The sequence below is a fragment of the Eufriesea mexicana genome, unplaced genomic scaffold (assembly GCF_001483705.2).
Source record: "Eufriesea mexicana isolate 0111107269 unplaced genomic scaffold, ASM148370v2 scaffold124, whole genome shotgun sequence".
In the NCBI taxonomy this organism is placed as follows: Eukaryota; Metazoa; Arthropoda; class Insecta; order Hymenoptera; family Apidae; genus Eufriesea; species Eufriesea mexicana.
Window position 1 is genome coordinate 3,094,371 of NW_016908357.1, and position 14,298 is coordinate 3,108,668.

General features: G+C 52.8%; 1 protein-coding gene across 1 annotated transcript in view; it reads left to right on the forward strand.

Annotated features, from left to right (window-relative positions):
• Positions 1–14,298, forward strand: part of Hr38 (Hormone receptor-like in 38) — a 35,122-nt gene that overhangs the window by 17,307 nt on the left and 3,517 nt on the right. The window contains exons 2-3 of the mRNA XM_017911111.1: positions 11,729–11,961; positions 13,967–14,226. Of these exons, the coding sequence (XP_017766600.1) occupies positions 11,729–11,961; positions 13,967–14,226 (493 nt within the window). The remainder of the gene's footprint in view (positions 1–11,728; positions 11,962–13,966; positions 14,227–14,298) is intronic.

The window sequence follows — 14,298 nt, forward strand, 5'->3', positions numbered from 1 at the left end:
GGTGGAGGAACAACGAGGAAGAAAGTGCGAAACGGTACTTTCGATCGACGCATCGTCGAATCGTACACCGGTGTTGAATTTGTATGCAGATGCGTGCACGCGAGGAGCAGAGGGGATAGAGGCGGGAGGAGGGAAAGAATCGTCAAAGCATGGGAAACGTATGGCCCTTGAATCGTGTTCCGACGTCGTGCGATTCGCTCGCCGTACAACGAGCGTGTGCGCGCGCGCTCGAGCGCGCTCGAGTCTCCGCCGCGGGCGGTGTAGAAAGCTGGATGGGATTAGGGTACCTATTACGAGATTCGTCGGATCGTGTCTACCTGTTCGCCGATTTCCGTACTCGAATTCGCCCGAACGAGGCAGAGGATCCGTGCTCGAGGATCTATGGTGGGGACGTTGAAAATCATAACGTGAAAGCTGTTTCGCCCGCGGATATCGTGAAAAAGATCGTGGAATTGATTTCTAGAGTTGGTTATTCCTCGTGGTTTTGATGCCGCATCGGTTATCGTATGGGAAAATCAGCGGATCGTTAATGGACCGCGGTGCAAGAAGAAGGGCGTAGTTTCACGGTTTCCCGTGATCCTCCGTCGCTCTGATCGATCTCGAGAGAGGGATGATCGATGGCGGAAGGTGGATGGAAGGCTGTCACGGAACGGGGAATTAATCGCGTACGGGACAACGAGGATGGAGTTAAGGTACAGGGAGGAGGAGCTAGGTACGCGTGTCTGACCAGTAACCGCTCGTTCTACTCCTCGCTTATCCAACGGTGTTCCAAACGAGGTAACAGCTGCGTCGTTGTTCCATGTTTACAACGTGGTAAAAATTGCTCGAGTCTTATTAGATCGGGCCTATTCCACGACTGGCCGCTTTCTAGCCGGGGCATTATCATAGTTATCCTTAAACCGGCATGTAACCGGTGAACACGTTGATGTTACGCGTTCGCTGCGCTAGCAAAAAGGCGTCAGCTATTTCAATTACGGTATCGGACGGCTGTTTCGATTTTCTCGTCGAGTGAGAGGATAGGCTTTAGAAAACAGCGACGGAAAAACCGGCTCGCTTAATCGATCTTTGATCGCTTAATCGAGCCAACCGATGCTACCGGCTTGCGACATCCGACAGGTAGAACTAGACGCACAGACGGGGATCGGAACGAGAAAGGAGCCTCGGCAGCGCGAGGTTTCTTCTTTCGATTCTACGTTTTTGCGATAGATCGTCGATCCGTCTCATCCTATTCCGTAACGCCATACGCGGCCTGGACGCGCAATTTTCTCGGCGAACCGCGAACCGAGACTCTTCTTGCGCGTCGGCCATTAGCGACAACGAATTTTTAATCGACACACGTTCGTACGGGTTCCGACGCGGAGGCAGAACCTTCTGGCGAGTTTCGAACGTGGATTTACGACGACGCTGGATCGGACGAAGATCGCGCGGACCGATACTCGCACAGCCGTTTCCCACGAACGTTTCTTCAGCCGGAGATTGCCGGTGTATCGCAGCCAATACCGCGCCGCGAAGAAACCTGTCCGACAAAGTTTCTTTTCGATCGAACACACACGCTTTAGCCTAAGTGACCCTATTAGTCGGTGGTTATCTTCCTTGTGACGTGCCGCGTAGACGCGGTGACCCCGGTAAATCCTTTCTCTTCGACGTGTCGACCGGTTGCAGCCTCCTCGTGCAGCTGACTCGCGAGGTGCCGAGCACGTCTTCCATCGATCCTCTCGCGTGTAGCCGCGCGTGTGTCCCGTATCTACGCGTTTCGCTGAGAAACCACGCGTCCGTCGTGTCCGATTTCGCGCCTCGCGACGCCAAGATCGGCCGATCGGTTCGACGCGGCACTAGCGAGAGGAGGATCCTTCGCTTAGGCGCGACGTCTGGATTGCGCAATACGAGCAATCGCGTTAGGCGTTGCTAACAATTTCTTCGTGGCACCGTCTCGAGGAGAGAACCTGCCGCACGCGATTGGTTCCTCGTTAAGGTTACACGTCGTGTTACACGGTTAAAGGTACAGGGATAGATCGACACGGACGCGAAAAAGGAATTCCAGCGTTCGCGTTGATCGTTCAATTACTCGATTTCGTTGGCCTACCATCGGCGGAATATTGTCCCGGATGGCTAAGGGGGACAAAAACCGCGAGCCCCCCACGATCAGCAGGCGTGAGACGTGTCCCGATGAAGCGCGATTACAGCCTCGTACGGCGTTGATCGAACCGATAGGGATCTCGCCGATGCTTTTTCCAGCCACCGCTCCGAGCCTGTACCGACGCGGATCCGTCTTGTCTGTCCGCGATGGTAGCTCGCGTGTACTCTCGGGAAGACAGCTCGTCTCGAGCGGTTCGCGCGACGCGAACCTACGGGAATCGGCGTAATTGATGGAACCGCACGCGGGTCTGGCACCTTTGCCGATCATTCCGCGGATAAACTTCCCTGCGCGTGTCGCCAGCCGTGCACAAATTAATTCCATTTTCACGTGTCGCTTGTGCATCGATTGCATAAGCGATCGCCGCGAATCTTTAACAGGTTATACGGTTGCGTAAGCGAGATTAGTAGTCGTAAAATCGACGCTCGGCGTTAATTTAAACGATGTTATCTCTGAAGCGGTATCGAAGCTGCAAGGTTCGGAGGATTCGAGGCAAACTTGTCATCGAAGCCGCGAGGACTCGAGAAAGTCCCTGGGAACCTGGAGATAATCCATCTGTCCCTCTGTTTCGTCGTTTTCCCAATGAGACCAGTCACGAGATTAGAAACTCGAGGTTCCCCGACCGATTTTTCTCTTTGCCGGTTCTCCGAATCCCTGGTTCTGGTTCTCCACGCCTCTGTTCCCCTTTCCGTCGGTCGGGGCCGGAGATCGAAATTCGTTGCTGCAACGAATTCGATGAAAGTACGCGGTTCATAGTCGCCCTCGTGCGTGCGTGCGTACATCATCGGTATCTGGTGGTCGACGAGAGTGAGAGGACGAGCAACCGGTACCGTAGGACGCGACGGGGAAAGGGAATATAATACACGCACGCACACCGAGGGAGCTTCAAAGAGACGTCGGAGAAGGCAGCGTGTGGTCGCGTGTTCCAGCAGGCGAATTCGCGAGCGAATCGCGCGCACGTGGACGTCGCATTTTGTCGGCGAGGAACTACGAATCGTGGTCGTCCTTGAGCGCCGCGTCGCAGTCTCGCCTCGAGGACATCTCGTCCAGCTTCTGTCGCGCGGAACGGTGCGTTTTATTTCTGGAAATCGATGGGATTACGCGTGATAATCGTAAATTACCGATCGCGGTCGCCAGGCGAGACGAAGACGCCTCGTTCCCGGCGAATCGTCGCGCGCAGATTCGTCTCGCCGCGCGACCAGCGAATGCGCGCCGCGTCCAATCGGCCTGGCAAATGTCGAGTATCCGAGAAGACGGAGCCTTGATCGTAATAAGGATCGCCGGGTGGAGTAAAGGGAAATGCGAGAAAGGAAACGTAAAATGTGTATTAATTAGAACACGATAGCCAGACTGTGATACGGACGGATCATGGTACACTTAGCCTTGAGATGCTCAGAGCCTGGCATAAACACTCCGTATTTGCACCTGAATGTCTAATTTATGTAGCAGATAAGACTTTTAGACTATGGTACAATTTATGGGAGGATAAAGCCGTTCGAATGATCGACTGCGCCAATAAAACGGGATAACTATCCAACGCGATCCTTTCACCGTGGAATTTCAACAGATTCACGAAACGTAAAACCGTCTAACACCATACTTGGCCTGCGCAACCCTCGCGAAATCGTACGATTATTTTCCAAACGCGAAGAATTCTCCGGCCAATCGAAACGGACGTCAATTTTCATCGATTCGACGTTGAAAACGAAACATAGGAAACCTTTCACCTCGGTGAACCTCGCGTCCCCTTTACCCCCCTTCACCGAGACGATCGCGAGGAAACCACCCCGACATCTGGCAATCGTCTCGTATCAAGGTCCCCGCATCCGATGACTCGAAAAGCGTCGCGTAGAAGTCTGGAAGCACTTACGGGGTTCACGATCCGCGTCGCGAGAGCAGCAGCGGCTGCAGCTCGGCGGCTTTTCGGCCAACTCCATAAACCTTGTATTTACGCGCGCAAATGGGATAGTTTTTCGTCGGGAATCGGTGAACGTTGCGCGGCGTACGATATCGGTATCCACGAAACGCAGTAGCCGACACGTGCCGATAGAAAATAATTTATTAATATTCAATCGGGCGGCAATCGACGTCGCGTGTGTCTCGGGGCCGTTTCTATCCGAAAGCCGACTAGTTTCGATCGGACAAAGTCGCCTGGACGGCTCGATTGCGATTAAGACCGGTCGAACCTGCCGGAGCGGACGCGCCAAACGCGGCCTCTTGCATAACTGTCCACCACGGTTTCGCAGGATGCGCGGTCTCGAGGTGATCGTCGCGCGAAACTCGCTGAATCCTCTCGTAACACGCGTGTCTCTCTCCTCGTCTCTCCCTAAGACGAGCGTAGATGTAAAGGAAAGTGATCAAACCGCTCCGTCATCATTTTTTTCTCATCTTCCCGCGCCTTTTTTCGCCTTGTCCGGTTCGCGGAGGCCTCCCGACGACAATGTAGATAATTGGCATCGCGGTGCTCGCGATTAACCGCGTAATTCATGGTCTCGGCGGACACTCGGACAGGATTAATCGTTACGGACGTAACAGCGCGAGATCGACGCCAATCTCGTCGTCGCTCGCGTCGGTTTTTTAGACACCGTTAACGAGAGAAGATTTAAATTTCATTAGCCATCGCCGATAAAACTGCGCGTCTACTCGGGGAAGATATCGCGACACTCGGGTTAGTCACGCGTGGATGGAATAGTATCGCGACTTCGCAGCAACGAATCGTCGCGATTGTTTTCCGCAACGGGAAATCGGGAAAATCCCCGACGCCACTACGGAGATCTCGACGCCTGTCGAGGCACACGTTTCTCTCCGCGATTCTCCGCCGCGTCGTCTCTTTTGTTTTCCTCTCCCGTGCCTCGGCCGAAGAGGAATCAAAGGATCGATATACGAGAGCGTGGAACACGCATGCGAAGATCAGGATGTGGGTGGAGCCGCTTCGTGCAGCCATTTTGCGCTCTACGCCATTCGTTTCGATACGCGTGAATCCTTCTTCGCCGTGTTACCTTCGTGCATGAATTTTTCACCTGTCTCCCTCTCCCCCCACCGCCTCCTTCTTCCTTCCTCTCGTCCTCGCAGGCTGACGAAATTATGTCGAATTTCACAACGCGATGCGCCACTGGAAATATAATTGCAACGCCGGCAGCAAGCCGCTCGGCTGGTTTTCTATTTGCTTATTCTTTCATCCCAAGTATGCAGGATGATTGCTTACGCGACGCCTAGAAAAAGTTGCCTACGTTCGAGACGCGTCCACGTTCCTCTTCGCTTGCGTTTCTTTTTTTCCTTTTTCCTTCTTTTCTCGTTCCTCACTGATCTCCGTCCCTCTTCCTTCCTCCGTGTCTTTGCCACTGTGGTCGCGTGTCTTTTCTTCGAACCGTCTGAAGGAAAAATAAAAAAAAAAAAAAGAAAGAGGAAAGGAAAAGAGAATCGACCCTCGATTAACTCGATTGTGAATTACGCGACGAAGAATCATTACTGTCCCGACGTGTTTATTCTTCGTTTCCAGGCCGAGCGTCAAGACAGTCCCTCGTAAAATTCCACAGGCTGTAATTATCGTTCGGCATTTTTCTAGCCTGCTGATTTATGCACAGCCATTTTCGCTCGGTTCCCGCGTTCTCCTGTTCACGGGTCGTCGATAATTTACCGCTTTGTCGGACCGTCCGAATATCCGCGAACGACGATCCACCACGCGGCCCTACCGCCGTCGAACACTTTTCCGTGCCAGCTTTTACGGCCAGACTTTCCCCAGGATGCGCCGGGCTGTCCGTTTAAATGGTAATTCGACCGTCGAGTCCGATACACATTGTGCTCCGTGCGATTCTCCAGTGATTTTGTGTCACGGCTCCAGGCGTCCACGAGCAAGGGAATAAGGCTTACGCCGAGGCTCCCCGGGTATCCACGCTGAGGATACTTTCTCCTATCGTACGATTAGCAATCGGGGATATCCAAAAGTCATTAAACCTCATGAGAACCTGTATTTTTTATTTCCCCGCCGGATCTCTAGCGAGACCTCGCAATTACGACTATTCATCTTCCGTCAAAACATGCCCAAACGATGGGTACTTTCTCTTAAAAATCTTCGAGAATTTCCGGTGACCAATTGTCACTCGACGCGGTCTTCCATCTTGCGACGAAATTCGACGGAAAACGCGGCAAGAAAATGGACGAAACGACGAAAAGATGAGAAAGAGGGGGAAAGAAACCCGGAAAGGTCTGTCGGGCGAAAAGAATCCGGACCGAAACGTGTAGACACGCATCCGCGAAGAGAGGAATCCTGGTGAGCCGGAGTCGTGCTTGCGGCGATTACGAAATTCATTCCACGGCGTTTGTTGGCGAGTGAGGATAATCCTGGCGTGCCATCGAAAAGCCCGGCTATCGTCCTGTGTGTGCCACTGAATGCAGCCGGGCCGCATTGCAGCTGCACCCACGAGTCACACATCCTTCGTCGTGTCGTTCCCTTCTCCTCTCTCTTCCCTCTGCATCCTTCTCTTCTTCTTCTTCTTCTTCGTCTTCTTCCTCTTCTTCTTCTTCTTCTTGGTCGTGTCACGGCACACCATCGTCCCCTTCCCACTTCTTTATTCCACGGCGCCTGGCCTGGCCTGTGCACACGCGTGTGTACGTGTGCATACGCGCGGTGCACGCCGAGAGAGCAAAGGAGAGTGCTCCGGCCGGAGCTAAGCCGGTCTCACGGTAGTTCTTCGGGGTCAGGGGGCGATATACCTACCTACCTACCTATCAGCCTGGCTGCTCGAGCCTGCGTGTCGCAAGCAGCTCTCCGTATCCTCCTTCTCTCTCGCCTCCCTCGCGTTGCTCCACGTCGAAGCTCCTCTTTCACCTCGTTCGACACCGTAAGCCGCACTCTAACCCGGACCACGCGAGCCGCGACTAGCTCGCGAGCGTCTGAAACGGCCTTTGTATTCTTATTGCCCGCGCTAGCTAGCCTTTTATCGGCAGAGGTCAATCCACCGAGAACGTATCTAATCTTTCCAGGGTATCTGGACAATTTGTTTCAGCCTAGCTTTCCTGGTCCTGCTTTCACGGATCCGTGATTCGACCCGTGTTTCTTCTCTCCTCCGTAACGTTTCAGTTTCCTCCTTCTCGCGGGGCCCGTCCATCGCCCCGCCGTTCCCTCGTGCATCGTGGAACCCCGAGCTGTCGAAGTAACGGACAGCTCGGTTCGTCGGGTGGTACGGGATCAGTTTGGGCGTAGAAACGTGTCCGATACAGCGACGAAACACGCGAGTCGCCTTTCGCGAAAGATCGCAGCGAGATCTCTGAGCGAGAAAGGCGAGTCCCTTCGAAGGAACGCGTGACGGGAGGACGAATGTTTGATAGAACGATTAGCACCTCGGATAGATAGGATTTTTTCTCTTTCATCCACTTTCCGTCCACGCGATGGTTGCCGTGGCCGACGAATTACGAAGCAGGTGATAATTCGACCAATTCGGTGAATGGACAGCTAATGAACCGTCGAGTGCGACGATAAGCGAGGATAAATAATGCGTGGACCTATCAGAGGAGCGACTGGCCGTGATCGCGACGCGAAGATGACTCAGATTCCCCGAGCGGTTCTCGTAATCCTAATTGCGATGTCATCGATCTTTCGCTAAATTCAACGAAAGAGAAAGCTGCACCGACTGCACGCGTTGGACCAGTTTTAGACTGCACGTAGCTTGGGAACTTTCAAATTAACTTATGCCCGATTCGACGATCCCGTGATTCATTCGACTTTCGACGCTGCTCGAAGATACATGGCATAAAACCGCGTTATATTAACCGAGGGAAACATTCTCCGCGTAAAACACGCGAAATTGAGTCGTAAATAAATTACGTACTTCATAAATCACTGATTTTCCCCGATACTCGAGTAATCGCTCGGTTTACGTTAATGGAAAAGTAAAAGAAAATTCCATCCTCCACGGGAGCGGGCAAGAAATGGAAATTATTTCAATTTAATAGTGAAAGTGCTAAATAGGTCCCGCGGGGCCTTCGGGGTACTTTGCGGCTGTGAAAAACTCGCGCCATAATCACGGGTATACAGCTATTAAAGTTTGCCTCTTAATGTTAGGCAGATTAGACGATGCTGCGTCCGCAGAGATTAGCGTACGTCACGCGTGTGGCTCGGGATCCAACGCCAATAAAGATTCCGCAATTCGCACAAGTCTTATTCAGGAAAAAATTGAATTCGAACTCGAAAGTGCAGCGAAACGCCAAGCGAACGAATGATCACTCGTCGAATTGCACCGAGAAGATAGCTGCCGCGAATTTATCACGTGGTCACTTCGATCCAGTTGTTCTCCTGTCTCCTTCTTCCGAAATCCTGCGGCGACGGAAGCGAAAGAGAAAGAACACCAAAGTCGAGCGGCGCGAGTGTAAAGAGGGAGAGATAAAAATAAAAGCAGAACGAAAGAGGATTAAAAAAGCGCAGAAAGTTGTAACGACACGTGCCACGGAGGTATTTAGATTATCGAAAGAGAGTAGAAAAATAAGGAGAATACGAGATAACCCGAGCCGGGTTGGCGCAGCTGCGAAAAGGAAACGAGCAAACGACAGACCGGCACACGACTGTCCCTACTTAGCAGTGAAAGGGTTAATTACGATCGTCCAACCGGAGAGACGCTCGGCTCGTGTGGGCGACCCGATGCGAGCTTTAAATCGAAGATATCTCGGTGCGCGATTATGTGTCGCGTACGGCTGCAAGACACGATCAGGTCCTACTTTCTCTCGCGCACGCACGCGCACCCACCACCGGTTGCTAACGTCGTTAGGTGTGCCTGCATACGAGACGCGTCGATTGATCGGCAACATAACGATCCCCGAGCCTCGAAGGTAACGGACAACGAAGAAAAGTCCTGCGATGCGTCTATTAATAGCCTCTCTCTTTCTCCTCATGGCTGCGGTTTTTCTCGCAAACGACGCGTTAGAAAGAAACTCGCCGCAAGAATGAATTATTCATGAAGGATATCAATTATCTCGGCGAGGCATAAAATAAAAACACGTGGTCCGCACGATCGTTGCAATTAGCCCGTAACTTATAAGAATTTCATGCCTAATCATTGGCCAGTACACGCGTCCGATGCTACTATTTACAGTGACGTCACTGGCGTTCTCCGCTCGAGCGGAAAGTGGGTCGATCCTCGGCTGCGCGTGAAAAATCCCGCGAAATTTCATCTTCGCGCCAGCCCGCCGAAGCCTCGACTCTCGAGGAGTCGCGCGAGCCGCGCGATCCTGCCACCCCTCTCGCTTCGAATCCTGAATTTTCTAAATTCCTTCCGCCGATTACGCAACCAGGGAATCCGTCCGCCTCGCGATCCTCTCTCTCTCTCTCGATCACTGGCACCGACGTGCAAACCTAACGCGTCCCAAGGATCCTTTGCGATGCAACCACGCGCGCACGCTTTGACCGAGCTAACCTATCTTTGAACCGCGCTCTCGAGCGGATCTGCTCGAAATCCTTGGACCACTCGACACCCGACACTCGTCGACGTCTCGAACCTTCCTCCGATAGATCGAACGCACGATCCTCGAACCTGGCTACCCGGGAAAGGGCAGAGAGCGGAGGACGCAGGAGGAGGAAGCGAAGGAAGAAGCGGACAGGAGAAGGGAAGGAACGAGTGGTTAATTCGCGAGAGGAAATCGGCGAGGAACGGAGCAAGTGGCGGTGTGCGCCGTGGCTGCACGTGGTGGCACGTGGAGAGGCGTGGTTCGTGGGAGGGCCGTGTATACCGGTGTAATCCACTTGGCACACGCTGTTCGGCTAACCCTACTCTTTAACCCTACCCTGGCTACCTCTGCCTTTACCCTGCCTACGGTGCTGTCGGTGCTAGCGTTGTAGAAGTTAATCGAGTCCTTCCGTGCACGTGCACACGGCTCAGGTGCAGCCTGCTTCCTCTAGTATGCGCTCCCGTAGGTGGGATCGGTTCCACTCGCGCCTCTGCTCCGCGGATTCGCTGATCCCCGCTGTCTGATAGGGCTCATTGTTTTGGACCGAGCTGTCTTAATTGGTGGAGCGCGACCACCTTCCACGGACGCGAACCAGAGGGAAGGAAAAGGTTAAAGGTACCGCGAGAGTGGGCTACGGGGAGCGTTTATGACTTTCGTTAGGTAATGACAGACTTCTGCCCGATCGGCCCGGCTGCGCTGCGATTTATGGCTGCGTAGATTCGACAGCGGACACGTTTGCACGGGTACTTATCCAGCCTCGCATGCAGCCCCTTGTAACACGCCGGAACGGTGTCGTTATCGCGTCTAATCGCCTCGCACCCTCTACACCCCTCTGCGATTAGACCCCGCCGCGGTGCGATCGTCCACTGGCAGGCAAAGCAACTCGTTACGCAGCGAAAACCACTGGGTGGTCCTTTCACCATCCCTCTTGCGAAATTGAATCGAATCGGCGGTTTAGGTGACCGTGACTATCTCTGCTTCGCATCTTCTCCGATCCTTCGAAGGGGCGGCACGCTTGACAGTGCAGGGTGCACGTGATCGAGAAGAATCGCGCGATGGAATTGTCTCAGGATTACGCACCCAGCGTTCCATAGACGAATCGATCCGGGAAAAATATGTAGTTTAGGCTATAGCTATCGGTATGTGGGATTTTTCGAGTTTTTTTCGTGTTTGTTTGCTCACGATTCGTTCCACGGATCTGTTCGCTGGCGAGAACGTAATCATCCCCCGGGCGTTAGGGATAATATCGCGTAATAATAATCGAGCTGGGGTATGGTGGCTGTCTGCATAGAACGGGCTCGGTAGTATTTTAAATGCCAATGATTTCATGTCTCCCTGGGGTGCCGAAGCTACCCTATATAGGACGAAACGTGGACGTCGAGGACCTCAGTCGAGGAGGAGAATTCGGCGACTAATAAGTCGGTGGCCAGGCAGTGATAACGGCCAAAACGCGCAACACCGGGCCAGAAAATCGGCAACCAGTGAAAGTGGTTTTCGAATTTGATTGGCTGCCGGGCCATCCTTGGCCTGGTGGTCGAAATTTACTCGCGTTTCGGAGAATCGGCCCGTGCAGCGCGTTCCCCTTTCACGGTACCGAATTCATCCGGGTTCGGCGTCTCTCGATTGCGCGACATCTCCCGACGTCGCAGAGATGATCACCATGGACGCCGGCCATTCTCAGTATCGCAGATATTGTACGTAGCAGTTGTTAAACAAATTCCACTCAGGCGTCACGTCTGGACAAAAGAAAGAAACGATCATGGTACCTGTATCGGCTAGAAATAGTCCGGCGCGTACATTCAACGCGTCGTTGCGCGGAATACGTGTCAGAAAGTTTCGTTCCTCGTCCCTCTTTGTTTCATCGTGGACAATAAACGCGTTGGTTTGAGCCCGAACTTTTCATCGTAATCTGGAACAATGTTCCATAGATAGACGCCACGCGCGAGCACACGCGTTTCATTGGAGATGGAAAATGGGAAAAGAGATGCGCCGGCTAACCGCTCTAAATTGCTCTCCAGTCTCTGTAATTGGCTTTACGAGAAGCGTAACGTCCAATGCCGTACGTGCTAGGCTTTGCGAGCTAAGGGATCGAGACGAGGGAACGCGAAGGATCTTTGCTGGCACAGTAGCTTCAGGGTGTCTTGCGTTCTGTTGCAGGGCAGCTGCATTCGCCGAACGGCGACAGCGATAACAGCAACGGTAGCCAACGTGCGGTGGCTATTACGCGGAACGACGTAGAGCAACAGCAACAACCACACCGCCAGCGGCATCAACGGCAGGCGACAGCTACCGTTCCAGTTCTAGCCTGTACGAATCCATCTTCTACCACCACGACGACCACCGCGTTCACGGTGCCGGTAGCGCAAAGTATCATGCTTGTACCGACACAGGTAAAGTGACTTCCGGGTTCGCGTGAAACCCTCCCCTTTATCCTTTATTATTAATTATAATCAGGTCAGCAACAGAGTTCACCGGGACCTGCCATCGCGCACCCCTTTTAACCTCGCATTATTCTCGTTATTCAATCTACCGCGACCGCTGATCGATTATTCCTCGCTATTCCTCCAAATTTCAGGTGGCCTTCCTTTGCATTCTCTCGCGTGGCCTTTGACTTCTTTCCTATTCGCGTCGATTTCTCTTTGAATATTTAAAACTCTGTGAGTGCCTTAATGCATTTAGCATCCTCCTTTCGAATAATTCTCCTCCCCGCTGTTATTTATATTTCGAATCAGAGTGCACGACGAGCTTGAAATCGACCCTCTGCTATTACCTAACTTATCTCTCGTCGTTGTTTTCACGGTTAGTCGTAATCGGTAACGGGGTCGGAGGAACAGATCTGAAAGGAAAAACGACGCGTTCCTGTAGCACGAACGGAATTTACGCGAACGTCGTCTAGTGGGTAATTATCGGATCCTGTATTTAGTGGGGCGCTCGAGCTCGCGGGACTTTCACTATTTCGCTATCTTATCTGTCCCATAGTCTTCGAACTCCGCGAGTCTGGCGCGACCCGCAACAAGATCTGCCCTCCTACGTTCCGGCGTTCTTGATCGTCATCTGCATTCGCTTATCGTGCACCATCTGCATTCCTGCCCACGTACCCGGATCTCGAGTGTCGTCCTACCTGTTTCTATCCCTTCTCCGCGTACATTTTCCGTCTTGGAAAGTCTTTTCGTCTTGGAATCGTCTCCGGGATCGTCACGGGTAATTAAGAGGCCAACGGTCGGTCTAGCCGTGCCACGAAATTGCTTATCCAGCGTGAAACACGCGGGGCCACGCTGCCACGCTGTCGTAATTGTTCGTAGGAAGTTTGCCGAGGGCGAGGAGAGGTTGAACGGCTCCAGGAGGCCGTTTAGAAGGCCGTAGTCAGGGTTATGGTAGGCTGAGACTTCGATCGTTGGTCCTCGAGGGAGCGATGAACGAAATGTCAGCCCAGCAGCGGAACCAACCGGGCAAATTGAATATCCAACCCCATCCCACCTCCCTTACACTGGTATCCTCCAGTAGTTACCTTGTCAGACGTTTTTCCGCGATGAATTTCGCTTCCTTTCACGGGATAATTAATCGTCGTCTCAATTATATATTCTTTTTCCTACCGATATATATATATATTTTTGCTCGAAGCATTGTCAACAGCTCAGCTGCGTGTCTTTAAGTGAAATGTCACGCGATAATCGCGCTAACATTCGTGGGATGTGGGATTATTTATATCGGAACAGGGAGGAAAGTTAGAAATCGTGGCATCTCGTCGATGTTCAACGACGAGGCATTTGGATGACGGTTAGGGTCACGTGGAACGAGCGCAGGTTTCGTGCGAGTAAAATGACTTTGATTTAAAAAGCAGGGGTTCGATTGTATTCGGTTCAACGTAGAAATCTCCGCGCGGCTGTCTGAACAGCGAGTTATAGACAACACGCGATACGAGAGTCCGCTTCGCTCCTCTCCGACGTCCTCACTGCGCACCTCAACTGTACATCGATGGCTCGACACGGCTCGCAATTGTGGTCGGACAATGTTACCGCCTTGCAGTCGAGTACTTCGATTTGCCGCTCGCGCGGCTCTCCCGGCGTTCTCCGACTTCGTAGGAACAATAGAAAAAGCGAATAACCGTCTGCTATAAAATAGTGCTGCGTTAACTCCAACATCGTAATTTAGCTTATCAGAGATCGGAGAATTTCGAGGTTCGGTTAACGACCGTTCGACGCCTCTTCGCCCATCCGAAGGACTATCGGTGCATCATCGAGTCCTCTAGCGAAGCGATCAAACAACTCTCGTCGAGTTGACGGTACAAGTCTAGAGATCTGAGATAGTTGCTCAAAGTTCGCGCGTAGAAGTTTAAAGAAATGTACGAATAATAGCTAGGAATAATCGAGACGGGTTTCCATGCGAATTTTCCAGAGCCCGTTCGGATGTAGCGCTCTGGCGGATCTGTTGACCGGCTCCTACACGGACCCAGCGGATGCCGGAAGCCTATCCGAGGAGCTGGACGCGTTTCCGGTTCTGCAGCTGGATAATCCGCAAGGAGTGCCCACGGCTGACGACTCGGCCCAGGCTCGGCAAACGGTACATCATCAGCAGGCACCACCGCCGCCCCCGTCAGCAGCGCCGCTTTCCGAAGACGTCCAGACGGAGTCAGTCAGGTATGGCTCGTTGTTTTCATCCTGCGCTTCGCCTCTCGCCGATAGAATCGCAGATCTGGCCGATAGCTAAGGGATAAATCACACTCGGCA